The 21,761-nt window shown below is 38.0% G+C and overlaps 6 protein-coding genes across 7 annotated transcripts; 2 read left to right on the top strand and 4 right to left on the bottom strand.

The window, feature by feature from the left end:
- Nucleotides 1-182: 182 nt before the first annotated feature.
- AT5G19850 (alpha/beta-Hydrolases superfamily protein) lies at nt 183-2,172 on the top strand. Its single transcript, NM_121990.4, has 8 exons — nt 183-470; nt 592-684; nt 763-974; nt 1,061-1,205; nt 1,276-1,348; nt 1,443-1,589; nt 1,662-1,787; nt 1,874-2,172. Exons 1-8 carry the CDS (start codon nt 244-246, stop codon nt 1,928-1,930), a joined length of 1,080 nt encoding a protein of 359 aa, NP_568381.1. The 5' UTR covers nt 183-243; the 3' UTR covers nt 1,931-2,172.
- Nucleotides 2,173-2,523: 351 nt separating this feature from the next.
- On the bottom strand, nt 2,524-6,581 carry AT5G19840 (2-oxoglutarate (2OG) and Fe(II)-dependent oxygenase superfamily protein; the record flags this gene model as incomplete). 2 transcript variants are annotated; one of them, NM_001343625.1, is made up of 15 exons in its annotated part: nt 6,436-6,563; nt 6,270-6,347; nt 6,083-6,166; nt 5,812-5,955; nt 5,647-5,715; nt 5,438-5,564; nt 5,097-5,169; nt 4,830-4,946; nt 4,178-4,297; nt 4,037-4,055; nt 3,794-3,875; nt 3,405-3,718; nt 3,110-3,225; nt 2,921-3,014; nt 2,524-2,589 (listed from the first exon to the last, which is right to left on the bottom strand). In NM_001343625.1, the coding sequence occupies exons 1-15, from the start codon at nt 6,532-6,534 to the stop codon at nt 2,524-2,526; spliced, it is 1,602 nt and encodes a 533-aa protein (NP_001318604.1). In that variant the 5' UTR covers nt 6,535-6,563. The 2 variants fall into 2 exon arrangements, with proteins under 2 accessions (NP_001318604.1, NP_001190341.1); NM_001203412.2 differs by lacking the exon at nt 4,037-4,055 and adding an exon at nt 3,274-3,344 and having other exon boundaries at nt 2,569-3,014; nt 3,110-3,211; nt 3,794-3,873; nt 6,436-6,581.
- Nucleotides 6,582-6,656: 75 nt separating this feature from the next.
- On the bottom strand, nt 6,657-8,824 carry AT5G19830 (Peptidyl-tRNA hydrolase family protein). Its single transcript, NM_121988.6, has 8 exons — nt 8,413-8,824; nt 8,222-8,306; nt 8,043-8,110; nt 7,654-7,704; nt 7,477-7,550; nt 7,193-7,251; nt 7,019-7,095; nt 6,657-6,915 (listed from the first exon to the last, which is right to left on the bottom strand). The coding sequence occupies exons 1-8, from the start codon at nt 8,521-8,523 to the stop codon at nt 6,781-6,783; spliced, it is 660 nt and encodes a 219-aa protein (NP_197484.4). The 5' UTR covers nt 8,524-8,824; the 3' UTR covers nt 6,657-6,780.
- A 1,726-nt stretch (nt 8,825-10,550) lies between these two features.
- On the top strand, nt 10,551-16,732 carry emb2734 (ARM repeat superfamily protein). Its single transcript, NM_121987.3, has 19 exons — nt 10,551-11,891; nt 12,047-12,250; nt 12,327-12,431; nt 12,545-12,610; nt 12,695-12,859; nt 12,953-13,027; nt 13,118-13,272; nt 13,483-13,618; nt 13,701-13,770; nt 13,858-13,985; nt 14,074-14,130; nt 14,461-14,646; nt 14,717-14,809; nt 15,046-15,131; nt 15,219-15,352; nt 15,438-15,574; nt 15,668-15,759; nt 15,849-15,915; nt 16,014-16,732. The coding sequence occupies exons 1-19, from the start codon at nt 10,659-10,661 to the stop codon at nt 16,173-16,175; spliced, it is 3,351 nt and encodes a 1,116-aa protein (NP_197483.1). The 5' UTR covers nt 10,551-10,658; the 3' UTR covers nt 16,176-16,732.
- A 1,115-nt stretch (nt 16,733-17,847) lies between these two features.
- AT5G19810 (Proline-rich extensin-like family protein) lies at nt 17,848-18,997 on the bottom strand. Its single transcript, NM_121986.2, has one exon. It carries the CDS (start codon nt 18,852-18,854, stop codon nt 18,105-18,107), a length of 750 nt encoding a protein of 249 aa, NP_197482.1. The 5' UTR covers nt 18,855-18,997; the 3' UTR covers nt 17,848-18,104.
- Nucleotides 18,998-20,729: 1,732 nt separating this feature from the next.
- AT5G19800 (hydroxyproline-rich glycoprotein family protein) lies at nt 20,730-21,386 on the bottom strand. The gene has a single exon (NM_001343624.1). It carries the CDS (start codon nt 21,256-21,258, stop codon nt 20,968-20,970), a length of 291 nt encoding a protein of 96 aa, NP_001318603.1. The 5' UTR covers nt 21,259-21,386; the 3' UTR covers nt 20,730-20,967.
- Between the last annotated feature and the right edge of the window lie 375 nt (nt 21,387-21,761).

Here is a 21,761-nt window from a genome sequence, read left to right as displayed (position 1 = left end):
AATCACAATGCCAATCTTCTCATTTTGCAAATAAAGAAAAGAAAATAATAAAAATTGATTACTAGTTTTGAGTATTGACAACCTTTATAAGCAAGCAACAACAGGCTTGAATGCAATGACGTGGTCATGATTAAGGAAAACAGCGGTTGGTCCAAATCGTAACACTTGTCCTCGTAACAACTTCAAAACCTGGTTTGACTTATATTACAGTCCTCACTCATCACGGAACCACGCCGAAAATTCATGGCGAAGACTAGCATTTTTGCAGCTCTACCCTTTACCAACTTCGAATTCCCGTCGCTGTTCCGTGTCAAGAACTCTTCGATTATCAGTTTCAGCGAAACCCATTTTCTCCGACAATCAATTTCGACCGCAATCGTAAGATCTCCGACTAAGAGGGGAATTGTGTCCGTCTCATGTTCTTCCGTCACGGACGAAGCTTCTTCTGAAGAGCTACAAGTTCGAACCTTGTAATATCACCTTCCTGTTTCTTCTGCAATCTATGTATATAAACTTATAGCTAACGATTGGACTGGTCTTTCTTGGTTTCTGATTAAAATCCGTGGATTGACGAAATGTGGGTATTTGCAGGACATGGAAGTGGAAAGGTTATTCGATAAGATATCAATGTGCTGGAACCAGTGGCCCTGCTTTGGTCTTGGTTCATGGTTTCGGTGCTAACAGGTCTAAATCATTGCCCCTTTAGCTGATAGGGACTTGAGAACCATATGTTTAACAGTAACATTTTTGTTATGTTATCAGTGACCATTGGAGGAAGAACACACCTATTCTTGGGAAAACACATAGGGTGTACTCAATCGATCTTATCGGATATGGATACTCCGATAAACCGAATCCTCGTGAGTTTGGTGGAGAACCATTCTACACTTTTGAGACATGGGGTGAGCAACTCAATGATTTCTGTCTGGATGTGGTCAAAGATGAAGCTTTCTTTATTTGCAACTCTATAGGAGGTAGAGCTCTGAAGTTCCAACGCTTTCAGATTTAAGCTTTTTTCCCCTTTCGGTTCAGTAATGACAGAGAGATTGGTGTTCATTAGGACTTGTTGGTCTTCAGGCAGCAGTAAGTAAGCCAGAGATATGCAGAGGGCTTATGCTTATTAACATATCCCTCCGGATGCTTCATATCAAGAAACAACCATTCATTGGAAGACCTTTCATCAAATCATTCCAGAATTTACTTAGGTATTGTATAGCTGTTTCAACAAGATCCTCTCTGGGGTTGCAGCTGAATATATTATCATGTCGGTCTCAGGAACACTCCGGTTGGAAAATTATTTTTCAAGAGCATTGCTAAACCAGAGACAGTAAAGAGCATTCTTTGCCAGGTATTGGTGGTTGCATCTGAAAACACAAGAATGAGTTTTATATTTTATAGTGAGCTTAAGGCAATCTTGTTCGTTGTTGTGAATTTGCAATTAGTGTTACCATGATAGCTCGCAAGTGACAGATGAACTAGTTGAGGCAATTCTACGTCCAGGGCTTGAGCCTGGTGCAGTTGATGTCTTCCTTGAATTTATCTGTTACTCCGGAGGACCACTTCCAGAGGATTTACTCCCACTAGTCAAGGTTCGTTACTCTGGTCTCCTCCTTGGCCATAGTTAAAACTAAACCTTAGTCTAAGTTCTCTAACTGTTGCAGTGCCCGGTTCTAATTGCATGGGGAGAGAAAGATCCATGGGAGCCCATCGAGCTTGGACGAGCATATAGCAATTTTGACGCGGTTGAAGATTTCGTTGTTCTTCCAGATGCCGGCCACTGTCCTCAGGTATCTCTCTCTACCTCCTCTGAAGATGGAAATGCAGCAAGGAACCTTTGTTTTCATATTATTATGTTTCTATAAAAAAATTGCAGGACGAGAAGCCGGAGATGGTGAACCCACTTATTGAATCATTCGTTGCGAGACATTGAAAGTCCAATACATCCATCTCCCCAGACATTTGATCTTTCTAGTTTTTAATATATCTGTACAGAAACAGTATACCTGCACGAACACTCAGAGTTGTGCATGAACAGTCACAGGTGAGATTTTTCAGTAGTGACAAAACTGTGATTGTAAGGATACAGATGTTGATAGAGTAAAGAGGTCGATAAGAGAAACAAACCTTTTTCTTCCAAACTCAATGGAAATACAAGACTTTCATGTTTCAACACAAGAATTCATGATTGGTTTCCATCCAACACACATTTTCTAGCAAGACCTATCTAACAAATTTGGAAACCATACATTACTTCCTTAATTCCCTAACCAAAATTCTGATGTTGTCGGCTGTAATATTCAAAAGCTCCCTCCGCTATTGGCCATGCAAAAATGTAGGAATCCTATTCGATGGTAGAAGGTAAGGCCAATGAGAGTTAACAGAGCAGCTTCCAATCTCAACAGCAACATTTTAATCAGTTTCCCAACAAAGACGACACTACCTTTACCATATCAATACCAATACGCTCTCTCTTGCCCGATCACATACATTTTGGCCACCACAGACGACCACACCCAAGACCCTTCAAATGTTTGTTGTTGGTGAAGCAATGTTGACCCCCAAAAACTTGTCTAGTACATTCTTAAATGCCTGTATAACAAATGTAATTAAAAATTTATGTCCATGGGGATTTTCAAAGACTTTGGTCATAAGTTTTTTCTGCATCAGCTAGTCAGATAAAGTTCTCGGGTAAGGAGAATTCCGAGTTAACAATGTTGATTCATGTAACTGATTATATGCAAGTATCAGCCTAATGCCAAAACATTTATCTCCTTCCATCTTACGTTGGTTCACACTCAACAAAGAGATGCTAGAGATTTATGTAACCAGGTTTACGCAGATATCAGTATGATGCCGAAAATTTCTCTCCTTTGAGTTTATGGTAGGTTCTCAGTCGACAAAGTGATGCTAGAGAACATACCTGAAATGCAAAAGCCTCTTTCCTACTTAAAATTATATCCATCGCAGCTGCTTCATCATCGAATGCACTATAAAATTCCCGAAAGAACTGGGTCCTAAGAATTGGAAACGAAAAAAAGAAGAGAGATAACAAGTTACTCTCCAGTTTTAAAGTATGGAAATAAAAACACAACAATGCTTCAGAACAAACCTATCTTCTTCACCAGTCTGTTGGTCAATCTCATCAAACTTCTGTGTTAGAACTTCCGCAGCAATGGGTGAGAGCATGTGGAGTATTAATGCTTCTAAAGTTCTTGGGAAATAACGCTGAAATAAGTTACATGATAGGACCAAATAAATTCAAAGGATTTTCACTCAAAAATCTTATGTAAAACTAAAACGAAAATCTCCATTTTGACCAATAGTTTTAGGTAACTTAACTCCAGCTAAGGTAATACCATGTGAGGATAAACACAGTAAAGTAATGCCTTTTAGAGTTAACTTACTGCCATTGCAAGGAGAACATCCCGAAGTCTAGAGGCTTCAAGATTCCAAAGCAAATGGGCAACGCGATCATCTTCTAAACAAGACATTGCATTCACCAGGAACTTGCTTTTTTCGCCGCCCTCTGAACAACTGGGTGAAGTGTGTTGGAGTCCCTTACTTGTATCAACAGCATTAACGTGGTCATGGACTAAAGAAATAAGATCATGAAGCGCCTGGGAAGCAGAAGGATCTAGATCGTGCAGCGACGCTTTTTCATGCAATGTGCTGAGGCCCTTTTTAATGCTTTCATTGCCTATATTATCATTCCCACCTTCTGCAGTTTCAATCACCGGCCAAGTCAGGTAAACAATTATAACGTTTTCTCAGGATTTAACCATCAGAGTCTTACCTGCCATCTCAATGCGAGATTGGTCAATATGCTCAGACAGGTGCCTTAAATCAGTTGAAGAAGGCTTCGAGACTAACAGGCTCTGTCAATATCCATGTTACACCAGTAAATAGAAAGGTAGAAAACTTCGTAAATGCAAGCAAAGATGAGAAGACGAACATACACATTTTAACAATAAGGATGGGTAAGAAATATATCATAATTCCAACAATCTTTACTGATGAGAGAGAATAACTTACACACCATTTCTCTGTCTATCAATCTTAATTGATAACACAAGAATCCAGGAGCACATGCAAGAAAAAAGAACAAAGTCAGGAAACAAAACAAATATGGTATGCAGAAAGATATCCTATATAAAAATCCAAGATGTGTAATCAAGACCTTCTTGTGATTCGACGCAGATAATACGAATCCATGTGTTCAGGCATGTTAGACATATAGTTTGATTGCCACCAAAAGTTGACAGCAACAGTCAGTTCATCACTATCCACCTGATGGAACCTGCATAAGTAAAATAAAACTTAATCTGAAATAATCCATCAACCTGCCTACTGATTGTTCTCGCCTTAAGTAAAGTGTCAAAGCTTCGATACTTACAATTCTCTTACAAGGTAACCAAAGAAGTGTCACTTTAATTAGCATGGTTCTGAGTAAGCTAGCTAACCAAAATGACATTTCAAGCATCTTTGTTTGTGTCTGGAATAAAAACCTAAAGGAACTCATGTCAAGCATCTAGATTAGAGGCTCTAGGCATATTCATACGATATGACATAAACTATATACAAACCCACACACTAAAGAAAGACCAAGAAAAAAGAGATTTCTTTTGCATACGTTATTGATATAATTGCAGCATCTAAAATAGTGGCTCAGCTAGAAAAAGCTACATAACAGAGACATGATAACTACAAGTGATTAGGAAAAACAGGTTGATACAGATGATGCAGGATATCTTAGAATATTCAGCTTATTCTGAAATGCAAAGCTATGCGCTACTAGGAGAGCTTTAATGAGAAAATACGAGTATACTCACCAACCTTCAGGAATGAATACTGCATCACCAGCGTTAAGAGTAATCTCCTGTGACTGCTTCAGTGAATGCTCTGCTCTTGGATAATCTGATAAATTTGGATTTTCTAGACCAACCGAACTACATGGACAACAAATATAAAATGCAATGAAATCTCGTAAATAAACGTTGGCATAGAAGAATCATTGATACCGCTAAGTTGCAGTAACGGAAGTGCGTACTCATGATGTAACCACAAAGCAAATCATATGGAACGTCCAAGAATGATACCTATGGTTTGATGCTTCTCCGTATATAGGCATCGGGTAGAGCGAGGGACTGGCGGAAGGGGGCCACAATACAACTGTTGATGATTTTTAAAGTTGAAATTGATTTAGATGTAAGAAGACAAAACATATAGTTTAATCATCGAATCAGCCAATATTTCAAATGAACCTTAAACTGACCTCAAACGAGCTGACTTAACATTCTATAAACCACATTCCCTAAATTTCTACGAAGCAATTTAATTTATACTTGGACCATACGATTCCAATTTGACTCCACTAAAAACAGACAACAGAACGTTTTTGTTCCTGACAGTTTATCACGAAGAAAAACAATGGATTGACCTTTTTTACGCCCTGAGACTACGCATAGAAGGTTATGATGTGGATCATAGTGGGTACTTGATCGAGCTTCTGCAGAATTCATCCAAAAGTTGATAGAAGAAAGTGACTTTGCGTCTAAAAATGTGGGCTGCATCAGTTCAGATAGTTGATATTAAGATAATTCAAGTAACCAGCTTTGCAAAAACAAGAGTTGAAAGAAGTATGCATACCGTCTGGATATCTTGTCTCAGAATCTTAAGTAGAACCTTCTCTTCTTTCTCATCATTCAGAATTGGAAACTGGAAAAAGAAATACATATTCATGTAAGTTCAACACAAAGGCAAACATATTCATACACGAGAAGCACAATAGATAAAACTGAATATCATCTGAACCTGTGCTAGGTATATTTGTCCAGGTCTATAGTCCTCACACATAGGATTTAAATCTGCAGACTTAGCATCAACACCAGAACCATTCCCTTTGCCTCTCATATGCTGCTTGCAGAATCTGATAAAATCCGAGAAAGGCAATGACACCTACAGTACAACGAAAACATATTGTGGTGGATACAACAAAACTATTATAGAAGCAGAACCATAAACAATTAGAACTCAAATCAGCCAATAATCTGTTAAAGAACCGAGAAATGAGGGGGGTTGTTACCCTCTCATGGCTTCTGATATCACCATTGAAAACTGGAGCCGTCCTCGAAAGCATTGCCTCCACTTCAACTGAACCTGCACGTTCCTTCATATAATAACGCATAAGAAGGTTATACAATCTTCAATTACCAGAAAAAGGAAACGAAGTCCGTCGAAATCAAGTGAGGGGTAAGAACTAAGAACAGTACCTCCAGATAATCGAGGCCACTGTTGAATGGATTCCACTTAGAATACGCATCCCAGACACTAGCACATCCCCGAAAAACCTCCATAAGAAGAAAGAGCAAATTACGAATCAGACGACTAATCAGATTTAGCGGGAGAAAGAAAGAGAGGTATATTCCGGTGAATTACTGCTGGGAAGTTGGTGAGCTCGACGGTAGACTCGAAGTCGGCGGCAGTAAGAGCATTCTCGAAGGTTTTGATCATCGGAAACTCGCATCCCGTCGGCATATTTTACCCTCCGGAACTTTTTGTCAAACTCGAAACTCCAATAGTCAATAACGAGTACGACCATATATATATATATACGTTTTTGGGAATTGGATTCGTGTAATTAAGCTAACAATCTGAAATCTGGAGTCTTTCCACTTATTATTGGAAAATCATAAATGTATACAGGTACAAAAAAAATCGAACAAGGGACAGGCACCAAGATGAAAAATATATACATAAGTCTTTCTTATCCGAAGCATTTGGTCAAGCTGATAGTATTGTGTGTTGTTTTAAGTGTTTGTACTTCTGTTCCACATTGAACAATCTCCAGCTTTCTCCAAAGTCTTTAGCCAAGACGAGCTTCAGAGCATCCACCCCTTCTGCTAAAGCTTTATCCATCTTTCCGAGAAACACACAATACACAGGGAGCCATAAATACAATTCCTAATGGTTATATAAAGCCACAATGTTTGATGCCAATAATATAGGCTCAAAGACATACCCGTTCACGAGCTGGCATGCTGAACTTCTGCAACAAGAACGCCTTTGGGTCCATTTGTCCCGGAGGCTTTCCAATTCCTTGCCATTGTTGGATATGATAATAATATCTCCATTTAGAATTAAAGATGTTCATGAGAAAGAGAAAGTGTTCAAAGGAACAGAGGTCGAAACCAACCGATTCGTAGCCTTGCAAATTCCCTGTTGCCTCGGAAATGGTTCATTACACTTTTTAACCTACGAAGAACACAAGAACAATAACTACCATATATACTAATGTCAATGATACCCCAAACAAGTATAAACCTAAGATGATTCGCATATAATGATGGTAGATACTACGGTCTGACACATGTGACAAATATTGTGTTAGGAGAACCACGGAAAGCTTAAGAGCTTAATTGATATGAACACTGTTTTACAAATGACCACATCCCAGTGAGAAAAATGTGATTCTCATACCCGTTGTGACATCCATGGCCTCCTTTTTCTTGAAGACGAAGAACACCACATGGCAATTGCATGTCATCATGAACCTACATCACCAAACCCCAGAGTAACAATGGAATTATACGTCTTCTGGCAAAACACTATCGTAAGGATGGTTAGGCCTTGAGCCAGAAACAGTAATAGGATTACCACAAGCACACGATTGAGAGGTAACTTGTAATAAGCTGCGAGAGGTCCACTCTGCACAATTTAAGGAGAGGCGAAGTTACTAACACAATCAAGCAAAGCTAAAATGCAACAAAATGAAGCTCCAGTGATGATAAGACTAGGTAAATGCAGCTTAATTTGAGTGGAATAATAAGCACATACCAAGCAATAGATTTTATAACCATACATCTCTACAAAACTATAACAGTGTCATAACGAGGAATCTTCTCATCAGGACTTTAACATGTTTTACGTACAAGTAGAGAATGCCTAATCTTGGTTTAAGACTCACAATTTCATATGCCTAGAATCACTAGATGCAATAATCTACACTTCAAGACTCATAGTAAAGAATAGGAGAAGCAGATAACTGATTCACCGCTCAAGTTCATGTAGGTTTGCGGTTTTGCAAGGATGACGGGAAGATCTGCCACGAAACCTGAGAGGGGACAACACAAAATTGGAAGCCATTAATTCAACATCAAACTAACACAGCTTTTGTTCATACAAGAGAAAGTTAAAAAAAAAAAAACTCATGTTACTGACATACCTTGTCCCATTATAGCCTTGAAATTTACCAAGTTCATTTGAATCCCCACTGACTCAGCGAAAACATCAATCATTTCGAATCCAATCTGCAGCACAACAAAACAAGAGCACACATCGAAACTATTTGAAAATCAACACAACCAGATCCTAGTTGTTTTAAATGCATTATCACCAAAAAGAACATTTGAGTACGTTGTGTCTAGTTCCTTTGTATTTGTCACCTGGATTGCCCAGTCCTAGAAACAGCCATGGCCGATGAACAGAAGAAGTGCAGTAGCAACGCCTTGACAACCTACTCAGCATAGCTTTCAAGGATTAACCAAGCCAATCAATGTTGGTCTAAATCCCTAAACCCAATTTCCCAAAGAAAGATTTCCCAGAGTAGTGTTTTAAAAATTAGGCTTCTCTGTGTGAATTTTAAACATAGAAGCTGAAACACTTTATAGGATGAGAGGAGAGCTGCGGTTGTCCGGGAAACAGACGGAGTCGTAGTGATTGCAAGAGGAGATGACCGGTGGAGAAGGATTTGAAAAGAGGAGGAAACAGAGAACGACGACTCACGGTTTAATCGGAATTAGGGGTTTAGGTTTGTACCAACACTAATGCACCGGTTTCCAAAATTGGTGTTAACCAATTACGAGTACCATCTAAGAATCACTATGTCATTGCAGGAGTTTCGGCCTCTACCTACAATGATTCTTAATTTTAGATATGCTTTTGTTCCATTCCATTTCATAAACTCGCTTTTCATCCTTTAAAACGCTAAAAGATGGTGAAGGTGAAGACCATTTCTGATTACTTTCATACTTTGTTGACCTAGGTAGGTTGTAGTATGTAGTATGTTCCAAAGCTTGGGATGTTAGCCTTAGCCCATTAAAGTTTTACATGATTTGTTCAGAACGTCTTAGGTAGTTCAGTCTTTCTGTTTACTTTCATTCTTGTCCATCAAATATAGTGTTTTTTTTTCCAACACTCTCATGCCATAAAACTGATCATTAAATAAAAGCAAAGGTCAATCTCTATTTTCCAAATCCTCCACAAAATTCAAAGGAAAAATCTTGAAACACACTTTCATCTATGTCTTTTCCATTACTAAACAAGCATGTGGCCATTTAGTAATTGTACCCAAGGCCAACCCAATCTGACCTAATAGGATTATGCTTTTTTTTCTTTACTTAATATTAAATACAAAATAGTAATGTGTGAAAGTATATAATAAAGAGTTTTTTCAAAAAATATAAAATTCACATAGTTTTAAAAATTATATATCTATATATACATTTTTGCAGCCATTTTGTGAAATAAATCGTGTAGTTGGGACTTAGTTACAATGGTTGCCACTAGATTTTAATGTTTGTTTTTGATAATTAGAATAAAAACTTCGAATTAAATATTTGACATTTAACAATCTTTCTTAAATCACTCAACATTAACTACACCATTAGTTACTAAAATAAAACTTCCAAAATATTTAATATCATCAAACCATAGAGATATTTGATAGCATTTAATTACTACAAAATTACAAAATATTTAGACAATAATTCATAAACATATCATAAATAAGATCAATATTAATAAAATAAATGGTTTTTTTACGGGACGGGTTGGCGGGACGGGTTTGGCAGGACGTTACTTAATAACAATTATAATTATAAAATAAAAATATTTTATAGATATATACAATTTGCAAACTTTTATGTATACTAACTTTAAAAAATAAATTGTTTCTGCAGTATACCGCGGGTTAAAATCTAGTTTATATATATTCGCTAATTTTAAATCAATATTAACCAATACGTTATTCACTCGTTTCAAATACATTAATTCAATAACATTTTTGATATAAAAATTAGATATTAATAAATCATATATTCATATTAAATCCGCGTATTAAATATATTACGATAATTTATAACTATAGTATATTTTTTACTTTTACGTACTTATTTATAAATATATTAATATATACCCTAGGTATGTGAAATTATGAGATTCTGTCATTAGAAAAATATATAAGCTAATGCCACCTATTATTTACCTTTTTTAATAAAGAAAATAATATAAGATAATAATCAAAAATTTATATTCTTAAATAGTTATACCTAGGAAATAATAGAAACTTTAATTTATAAAAAAAAAAGGAAACACGTATTGGTGATCAATTTATCAATCCACCCTTGAAAATACAGCTAATGACATTATCATTGCTTTGCTTTAATTTTTATTTTTCCTTAATTTAATTTACACCACGGCGGCCCCACACCACCCCAAATTACGAATACATAATAGTTGGAAAATAAATGGAAATAAAAATAAAATATATAATTATCCCTTCACAACCTCATCCCTCCTTCGCTACCTTCGGACCTTCCTCATTCCTCCTCTTAGCTTTAGCCACTTTTTAACCCTAGTTTTTCCCGCCGCCACCATCCCCCATGGCTTCCGAGGCGAATCAGCTTCAGCAAGCGCAACTCGCGATGGTTCTCGGCTCCGATTCCGCGCCCTTCGAGACGCTAATCTCTCACCTCATGTCTTCTTCCAACGAGCAACGTTCCTCCGCCGAGTCTCTTTTCAATCTCGCTAAACAAAGCAATCCCGATACCCTCTCTTTGAAGCTTGCTCATCTTCTTCAGCTTTCTCCTCATCCCGAAGGTCGTGCTATGGCCGCCGTCCTTCTCCGGAAGTTGTTAACACGCGACGATGCTTATCTATGGCCTCGTCTCTCCCTCTCCACTCAATCTTCCCTCAAATCTTCGATGTTGTATTGTATTCAACATGAGGAGGCTAAATCGATCTCTAAGAAGATTTGCGATACAGTCTCTGAACTTGCATCCGGGATTTTACCGGAGAATGGATGGCCGGAGTTGCTTCCGTTTGTTTTCCAGTGTGTTACTTCTGTTACCCCTAAATTGCAGGAATCGGCGTTTTTAATCTTGGCTCAATTGTCGCAGTACGTTGGGGAGACTCTTACCCCTCACATCAAGGAACTCCATGGCGTGTTTCTTCAGTGCTTGAGTAGTAATTCTGCTAGCTCCGATGTTAAAATCGCCGCTCTCAACGCCGTGATTAGTTTCGTTCAGTGTCTGGCCAACTCAACGGAGAGAGATAGATTCCAAGATGTTTTGCCTGCGATGATCAGGACGTTGACCGAATCTCTGAACAATGGGAATGAAGCAACTGCACAGGAGGCACTTGAGCTTTTGATTGAATTGGCTGGTACCGAGCCACGGTTCCTTAGACGGCAACTTGTTGACATAGTTGGTTCGATGCTTCAGATTGCAGAGGCTGATTCCCTCGAGGAGAGTACACGTCATCTTGCGATTGAGTTTTTGGTTACTCTGGCTGAGGCGCGTGAGCGTGCCCCTGGTATGGTCAGGAAGCTTCCTCAGTTTATTGACAGGTTGTTTGCTGTTCTTATGAAGATGCTCGAGGATATTGAGGACGATCCTGCTTGGTACAGCGCTGAGACTGAGGATGAAGATGCTGGCGAGACAAGCAACTACAGCATGGGTCAAGAGTGTTTGGATCGGTTAGCAATTTCTCTGGGAGGAAACACCATTGTTCCGGTTGCATATCAGCAGTTTTCTGCTTACTTGGCTGCCTCTGAGTGGCAGAAACATCATGCTTCTTTGATTGCACTTGCTCAGATTGCTGAAGGTTGTTCAAAGGTATAATTTTTAGTGAATAACATGTCTTAATGAACTTTTTCCTTAATTGTTTCATTGTTTTTACTTTCAATTGGATGTTAAATAATGATTGATTCTGAGTTGATTTATCTTTGTGGTTTTCAATCTGATAGTGAATATCTTGAACTTTGATGTAGGTGATGATAAAAAATCTAGACCAAGTGGTGTCAATGGTTTTGAGCCAGTTTCAAAGTCCTCATCCTCGCGTAAGGTGGGCTGCTATAAATGCGATTGGACAGTTGTCTACAGATTTGGGTCCAGATTTGCAAAACCAACATCATGAGAGAGTGCTCCCCGCACTTGCTGCTGCTATGGATGATTTCCAGAATCCACGAGTGCAGGTAAGATCCCCTGTTTCTCTGTGAATATAATCTTCTAACACTTTCTAAAGCAGTACCTTGTGACCTTTTCATGTAGGCTCATGCTGCTTCAGCAGTACTCAACTTCAGTGAAAATTGTACTCCTGAAATATTGTCACCTTATTTAGACGGAGTAGTGAGCAAGTTACTTGTGCTACTACAAGTAAGTCCATTGTGTAAATTATTTCTTAAGATAAATAGCTAAAAAAGAGCAAATATTTTGCACTCTATTGATTTTAAATGATTAACTTTGGATTATAATGGTGTTTCGTACAGAATGGTAAACAAATGGTGCAAGAAGGAGCTTTAACTGCTCTTGCTTCAGTGGCTGATTCATCACAGGTATTTGTAAAGAAGTTGTGTTGCATCTATTGTTTTCCCTACATGCAACTCTTGATCTAAGTCTAACATAATCTAAATTTGTAGGAACACTTTCAAAAGTACTATGATACTGTCATGCCTTATCTCAAAACTATTTTGATGAATGCAACTGACAAGTCTAAGCGGATGCTTCGTGCCAAATCCATGGAGTGCATCAGTCTTGTTGGAATGGCAGTTGGAAAGGACAGATTCAAGGAAGATGCTAGACAGGTATGCTTATATGCGAGGGTCAAATCATGATGCTATCTATATCCAGTAGTTCTATTCATCATCGCATGAAAATATTTCACATATCCATGCCAGGTCATGGAAGTGCTAATGTCATTGCAAGGTTCTCAGATGGAGGCAGACGATCCAATAACAAGTTACATGTTACAGGTGATTTCCTACAACATGCTAGGTCTATCTGTTATTTATAAACATAGAGAGGTAAGTTCGCTTGCTTACATTTACCTTACACTCTCGTAGGCATGGGCTAGGCTTTGCAAGTGTCTAGGTCAAGATTTCCTCCCATACATGAAGGTTGTGATGCCTCCTTTGCTTCAGTCAGCTCAACTTAAGCCAGATGTAACAATTACATCTGCTGATTCAGAAGATGAAGCAGAGGATTCTGATGATGAAAGGTTTCCATTCTTCTTGACACTTATCTGATTGTTATGATATCTCTATGCCTTTGCATAGAAAATTAATTCTTCTCTGTGTTGTTGGGGGTGCAGCTGCCCTGCATTTTTTTCTTGAGATATTTAACGATGTTGAGATTCTGTCCATATAATGATATGATATGTTCATAAATAACATGCATAAATCTGGGCTATTTCCCTCTCTTGATACAGCATGGAGACCATTATCCTGGGCGACAAAAGAATAGGGATCAAAACAAGTGTTCTAGAGGAAAAGGCCACGGCTTGTAACATGCTTTGTTGCTATGCTGATGAGTTAAAAGAAGGATTTTTTCCTTGGATTGATCAGGTTTGTAATGTTAAATAACTCCAAATTGTGTCAATATCTGGTATTGTTGTTGGGTTCGGGAGAGTAAATTTTTATACTGTAGGTTGCACCTACATTGGTTCCTTTACTGAAATTCTATTTTCACGAAGAAGTTAGAAGAGCAGCTGTTTCAGGTATATCAGAAAATATATCATCTATAATCTACTGTTTTGATCATTAGAACACAAGTTTCTAAGAATTTGGATAATTTTTCTTTCTAGCCATGCCGGAACTAATGCGCTCAGCCAAGCTGGCAATAGAGAAAGGGGAATCTCAAGGGCGAGATCTATCATATTTGAAGCAGCTTTCTGACTACATTATTCCAGCCATGCTGGAAGCTTTGCATAAAGTTAGTGTGTGTTCTGTTCATTTTTACTTTTCTCTTTTTGGCTTTGATTCACTTTTTTTGATGGGGCGGAGGATTGTATTTTATGTAGGAACCTGATACAGAGATCTGTGTGAGTATGTTGGAAGCTATCAATGAATGCTTGCAGGTAAATTTTCATTACCAGATGTTGGGACTTCTTTTTTATGTGCTTCTTGAATGCTGCATTTTCCTTGGTAGTCGTGCTGTTTTTTCTTCTTAATTAGGTCACCTATTTGGTTTCTTGTTGTTGAAATCCTCTAAAGAAGACATGGTGGCCTTTTTTGTTTTCTTTGCTTCGTCACTTGTCAATTTTCCTTCTGAGCATAGATTTTCATCCTTTCCTAGGGTTAGGGTATGTGATAGAGATGTTACGTTGAACAAGTCTTTATTGTGTGCCCTCTTGGAGTAAATTGTAGCATTACAATGGAAAATGTTATCTTATAACCTTTGTTTCCAGATCTCTGGAAATCTTTTGGATGAAGGGAAAATTAGATCCATAGTTGATGAGATAAAGCAAGTTATGACCGCAAGCTCTAGTAGGAAGCGAGAGAGGGGAGAGAGGGCCCATGCTGAAGACTTTGACGCTGAAGAGGGAGAGCTTATTAAAGAGGAAAATGAGCAAGAGGAAGAAATTTTTGATCAAGTCAGTTTTCGCTGATTCACCCTTTGAAAGTATACTATCTTCAATGTTCTAATTTTTGTTTTTGAAATAGGTCGGTGAAATATTGGGAACATTGGTTAAGACATTCAAGGCCTCATTTCTACCTTTCTTCGATGAACTGTCCTCTTACTTAACTCCTATGTGGGTATGTGGCCATCATCACCCAAGTCTTTTATTTTGAATTGTTTTTGTTATTGACAGAACCTCGTAGATTCCCTAACATATAAGTACATAACTGAAGTGATATAGTATTAGTGAAAAAGTGTAGAAAATTATGGCACTCTGGTTCAGGTGAATGTAGTTTCTAAATTCTGTGGCTGTTACCATGTCTCTGGTACAATATTAGTCTTCGTTCACCTTATGTGTATTCGATGAATTCAGGGAAGAGATAAAACAGCGGAAGAGAGAAGGATTGCTATATGCATTTTTGATGATGTAGCAGAACAATGCCGTGAAGCTGCCTTTAAGTAAGGATACGCATCCACTGGATCATTTTACATTTGTAGGTTTCCAGTTTTAGAGTTCTGATAAGACACCTTATATTTGTTTGGCAGATATTATGATACCTATCTTCCATTTGTACTGGAAGCTTGCAATGACGAGAGCCCAGAGGTTCGACAGGCTGCTGTTTATGGGCTTGGCGTTTGTGCTGAGTTTGGCGGCTCTGTATTCAAGCCTCTTATTGGAGGTATGACATACCTTTGCCCACTGGTAGGTTTTTGGGCTTTGATCCATACTTGACAGTTAAGTAACACATGATTTTATGTCAACAGAGGCTCTGTCAAGATTAAATGTTGTGATACAGCTGCCAAATGCTCGGCAATCTGAAAATGCCATGGCATATGATAATGCTGTATCAGCCGTGGGAAAGATCTGCCAATTTCACCGTGATAGTATTGATTCTTCTCAGGTAGATTATAATAGTTATTTTGGTTTCGCCATCGTACCCATACATGTGGTTGGTTTTGATGATTCACAAGTTACCTTGTTTTGGTTTTATTAGGTACTTCCTGCGTGGTTGAACTGTTTGCCTATAAGCAATGATGTCCTTGAAGCCAAAGTGGTTCATGATCAGCTCTGCTCAATGGTTGAAAGGTAAGCAATTGCGTTTAGATTCTAATTTTACTTTCGTTTTCATTCCTTATGACTATCTAAAACAGCTTTGATTGATGATAAACTTGCAGGCAAGATGTAGACCTTTTAGGCCCCAATAACCAGCATCTTCCGAAAATCTTAATAGTTTTTGCCGAGGTTTGTTAGTTACGCTTTGCATAGACAATTTTCATTCTTTGATCTTTTGCATTATTGTCTTACTCATAGAGAAAATCAATGTGTATATCGTTGGCCAGGTACTTACAGGGAAAGATGTGGTGACACAAGAGACAGCAGGTCGTATGATAAATATATTAAGGCAACTTCAACAGACACTGCCACCATCGGCGTTGGCCTCAACATGGTCAACGCTGAAACCCGAACAGCAGCTCGCTCTCCAATCCATGCTTTCCTCCTAAATTCAATCCAATCCGATCTCTCTGTTTATTTTTACAGTTTTGTGAGCTCTGTTTTCACCACAAAGCGTCGTCAGTTTTGCATTTATGTGTTTACAAAAGTGTTTCTTCTTCTTTTGCATTTTTCATCTAATTCTTTTGGGAGGGATGATGATGGGTCGGTCCATCCTTCAGAAGTTACAAAATGAAAATTTCTATCTTTATGGTAGGAAGTGTATATTAGGAGGGAAGGATGAAATTGTTAGTGAAATGTGTCATTGGGTATGGTTCCCCAAATACACAGGTCTGCTGTTGGTGTCGGTGTTGGTTTGGGTTTGAGAGTGGGATGAAGTTTTGGTGCTTTATACGAGAAGGAACAAAACAGAAAGATTTGATTTTGAATTTTTGTTTTTGTATGCAATTGGGAATTTTGGAAGAATGATTCTTTTCTCTCATTGCCTTTGTTGATTTGTACTCTTTTGGACACTCTTCTTTGGCCTTTTCTTAATAAAAGAAATGTCTTTTTTATTTAATTTTATTATATCGTTGTCATATGATAAATTTATCAGACAGCAGCTAAGCATGTCAATAAAATGTTTTTTAAGTTTTGTCTGGAAAAATTGATGCGCCGGGCCGCCGGCCACGAGATGGTCACTGCAAAATGTTTGGACCCACCCATTACATTTCTCATTTATACCACACGTCTTTGTTCTCTCACTCACTACAAAAGGTAGCTTCAGGTTTGTATCTTAAAGATTTAGGCATTTCTCAATGAGAAGAAGCCTTAATTGAAGTTTTAAGTTAATCCATGTTAAAGCAATCAAGTTTTGCTTCCCGTCTTCGAATTGAATGAATTAAACGTCATCATCACCTGAATTGTCCTTGATCTGCCAAACCTAATTAATGAATCTCGAGTTCGGTGATCGATCGCATGCTTGACTTGAGCCTCTCGCCAATAATGGTGAGGCCTTATGGCCAAGACACCTAGGTCATCACAAAACTTTGATTTATGAGGTTGTGGTAAGTATGACCCATTTTGAAAGAAAACCTAGCGATAGAATGTGTAATAGCTTTTTCTTTGTATATCAGTCCATGATTTAGATATGAAGGATATGATCCCTATTAATAAAAATACACCTCCAAAACAGACGATGAAGAATAACTAATAACAATCTAACAGCCGAGAGTAAAGATATTCTTAATGAATGATATTTGAACTTTTAGGAGCAAATTATTAGAGAATAAAATCCTTTAGTATCCCCGAAATTTCTAGATTCTTCTTGAGCATTTAAGAATTATCCACAATGTAGACATCCATATTTGAGGATGAACCACTTTAAGCTAGGTATCAAAGGAAGAACCACCCTTTCCCGGTCCAAAAAATTCTGAAGCCTTGAAGGGAAACGACCGTGCATGGCATCTTCTTCATCAAAAACGGTGTTCTCTCTTTGATATTTGATGGATGTAATGACTTAGATCTAAATTAATCAACTACGTGCATTTTTTTAAGGATAAATATGCCATGTAACCTGAAACATTGTATAAATCTTACGTAACTAGAGTTGGATGATGGTTACATTTGATCTAGTTTTGTTTACAAAAGAACTGTTTTGATGCAAGTCAAAAGGGGTGTATATATTGTAATGATTATCTTTAAAAGAATCTGTAACAAAGTCCTCAAACAATAAACGAAAGACTGCCCATTTGATGTTGAGTCAGAAATTTTACAATACAATAAAAAGAAGCTGGTTTAAAAACAAACAGAAGAAGCTTCAGTCACACTACAAACCGCGAGAAAAAAAAATACCTAGAAGCTGAGAGACAGTAAAAAAAAAGTTAAACGCTGAAGCACTCTTACAAAAACTTATTTCGGATAACAATTCATCAGTGAATAATATACATATGGTAGAAAATTAATGTCTTCTTCTGAGCCGCTTGCATGCTTCTAACTTCTTAGAGCTTCAAGAACCACAACCATGATTTTCCGGGAGGAGGTGGTGAATACACTCTTCCATATTTAGAGGGTGGTGGCGGCGGTGGAGATCTCTTGTAGGAACGAGCGGCTTGAGGTGGAGGAGGAGGTGGTGGATACACTCTTCCATATTTATAGGGTGGTGGCGGTGGAGTTTTCTTGTAGTAAGCAGCGGCTTGAGGTCGAGGAGGAGGAGGAGAACGAGTAATTGTGGGTGGAGGAGGAGGACGAGTAACTGTGGGTGGAGGAGGAGAAAAAAGAACCGGAGGTGGAGGAGGAGAAAGAAGAACCGGGGGTGGAGGAGGAGATAGATTAACCGGGGGCGGAGGAGGAGAAAGAAGAACCGGGGGCGGAGGAGGAGAAAGAAGAACCGGTGGTGGAGGAGGAGAAAGATTAACCGGGGGTGGAGGAGGAGAAAGATTAACCGGGGGCGGAGGAGGAGAAAGAAGAACCGGGGGCGGAGGAGGAGAAAGATTAACCGGGGGTGGAGGAGGAGATAGATTAACCGGGGGTGGAGGAGGAGAAAGATTAACCGGTGGTGGAGGAGGAGATAGATTAACCGGGGGTGGAGGAGAAGATATATTAACCGGGGGTGGAGGAGGAGATAGATCAACCAGGGGTGCTGGTTCTGGAGCAGAAGTCAATAGCTTTCTGTTGTTGTTTCCATTAGCAACTGTGATTAAGGTTGCCAAGAGAAATAGTAGGATCAGGGAAAACCTTCGGGACACCATCTTTCAGGTCAGTATTCTCTACTCATTGTTGTTAATATTCTTCAGACTTATAGATAGATATTTCTTGTAAGCTCCCTTTAGAGGTTTCCCACTAACCTTGTAAGATTTTGTCAAGATCACTGTTTATTAAGTATAAATTGGTCGGCTTAGCATTAATCTCTTCTTTTCTTATCAAGGCCTCCCTCTAAACATTAAGCTAAAGTCTTAAAAAGGTATAGTTTGTTGAGTAAAATATTTAATTTTATTATTTCATTGTCGTATAAGCACGATAAATATGTCAGCCAGCAAGCCTAAGCATTTTAATAAAATGTTTTTAAGTTTGTGCTTGGAAGAATTGGTGCGCAGGCCAAGAGATGGTAACTACAAAATATTTGGACCCACTCATTACATTTCTCATTTATATCATATGTCTTTGTTCTCACTCACTACAAAAAGGTCGCTTCAGGTTTCTGTCTCAAAGATATAGGCCCATGACTTGGTTACAGTTTAAAAGTTAAATCCATGTTAAAAGCAATTCTAAGCGTCTCTCAAGTTTTGTTTGGGTAGCTTCAATCACCCCTGTCTTCAAACTGGATAAACTAAACGACAATTTCACTCTGAATTGCCCTTGATCTTGCTAAGTTTTCAATATCGATACCTTTATTCCTTAACCAAACCAGTACTCACTATTCACTAACACACCATACACGAGAGAGACTAGCACATCACTAGGTCAGCTCTCAATACACCATACGGGAGAGACTATCACATCACTAGCTCTTCTCTTAAGTCTGTCATGAGAGACTCATACTCATATCAGATTCAACAACAATCAACATAAACCTCTCTCAAAATTCAGAGCCAGTATTTATACTAGAACAGAGTTTTCTAAAGATATTTTTAGATCCTAAAAATATCTTATTCTTCAAGTAAGCTTCCTTCTCACGTGCCTCCTCACTTGCACGTGTGTTCTTTTGCTTTGTCTCTCATTCTTATTCTTCTTGATACACCAATCGTATCAGATCTGCCAACCTCATTAAGAATGACTCCGGTGATCGTATGCTTGACTTGAGCTGGCCTCTCACCAATGGTAAGGCCTAATTGCCCAAGACACCTAGGTCATCAAAAACCTTTCGCTTATGAGGTTGTGATAAATGTTGGATTGTTGAAGGACTTTGATAAATAAGAAACAGAGAGACTTGTCGACGAGAGAGACAGAAACAGAGTTATGAAATTAAAACTGAAGTTTCTTATTATTGAAAATCTGACCCGACCAAACAAAGACAACGTGTTCTTATAATATTCAACAGACCCGACCAAACAACACTAAGAACAAGATTTGTAACTCTCCCCTTTTAACTCTTAACATAACTACCCTTAGGACAAGACCCAACTCCTAATGTATAAACTTAACAAACATACACATAATTAAATAAAACAAGCGACCAAACTCAATTAACCTCTAACAAAAAATATGACCCCTTTTGAAAGAAAACTTAGAGAGAGATATGTGTAATAGCTTCTCTTTAGTATCCCCGAAATTTCTAAATTCTCTCGAACACAAAGAATTTTCACAATGTAGACGCCCATATTTCCACTTTTGGCTAGGTATCGTATCAACGGATGAACCACCCTTTCCCGGTTAAAGACTCTGTGGCATCTGCTTCGAAAATGGTGTTCTCTCTTCGATATTTGATGGATGTAATGACTTTGTTCTAAATTAACCACTACTTGTATTTGTTAAAGGATAAATGCCATGTAACCTTAAACATTGTATAAATCTTACGTACTTAAGAGTTAGATCTATCCATGTAATCTAGATGATGGTTACATTCGATCTAGTTTTGTTTATAGAAAAACTGTTTTGATGCAAGTCAAAAGTGGGTGTATATATATGTAATGATCATCTTTTATAAAACCTGTAAAAGAAGTCTCCAATCAATAAACGAAAGATGGCCCATTTGATGTTTAGTCAGAAATTTTGAATATACAAACTGCAAAAGTAATCAATACAATAAAAAGAAGAAGGTTAAAAAAAAACAGAAGAAGCTTTAGTCATCGCTACATAACAATCCATCAGTGAGTAATATATGGCAGAAAATAAATGTCTTCTCCTGAGCCACTTGCATGCTTCTTAGAGGTTAAGGAACGACCACAATGATTTTCCGGGGGGAGGTGGTGGATACACTCTTCCATATTTAGAGGGTGGTGGCGGCGGTGAATATCTCTTGTAGGCAGCAGCATGCGATTGAGGAGGAGGAGGAGGAGGAGGAGGAGGAGGAGAAATTGGAGGTGAATAGACCGGTGGCGGAGGAGGAGAATATTTGTAAGATGTCAATAGCTTTCTGTTGTCGTTTCCATTAGCAACTGTGATTAAGATTGCCAATAGAAAAACTAGGGTCAAGGAAAACCTTTGCGACACCATTATTTCAGGTCAGTATTGTCTACTTATTGTTGTTAATATTCTCTTTTTCTTTGCTAAAGTTGTTGTTAATATTCTTAAGACATATATAGATTGATATTTTTCTTGTAAGCTCTAACTTAGAGGTTTCCCACTAACCTTGTAAGATCTTGTCAAGATCATTGTTTTTAAAGTATAAATTGGTCGGCTTAGCATTTAAAAAATCTCTTCTTCTCATTATTGAGGCCTCCCTCTAAACATTAAGCATACGTAAGTCTTAAAAAATATAGTTTGTTGGGTAAAATATTCGCAGTTCCAAGCTGAGAAATAAACACATCATATTTGTCTTCTGTACAAATCTTTTTAATACTAAGAAAATCAGAAAATGGTGCGCACTCAATTAATACATGGAACCCACATAAAACCTCTGAATGATTCTCAAGAGTACCCAAAAGCCCATAATTATAAAATTCATATCCGTAATCCGTATCATCACTAAAATAACAAGAACAAGTTTTCAGAAAGAC

The sequence above is a fragment of the Arabidopsis thaliana genome, chromosome 5 (assembly GCF_000001735.4).
Source record: "Arabidopsis thaliana chromosome 5, partial sequence".
In the NCBI taxonomy this organism is placed as follows: Eukaryota; Viridiplantae; Streptophyta; class Magnoliopsida; order Brassicales; family Brassicaceae; genus Arabidopsis; species Arabidopsis thaliana.
The sequence above is the reverse complement of the archived record's forward strand: the minus strand, read 5'-3'. Positions and strand labels throughout refer to the sequence as shown.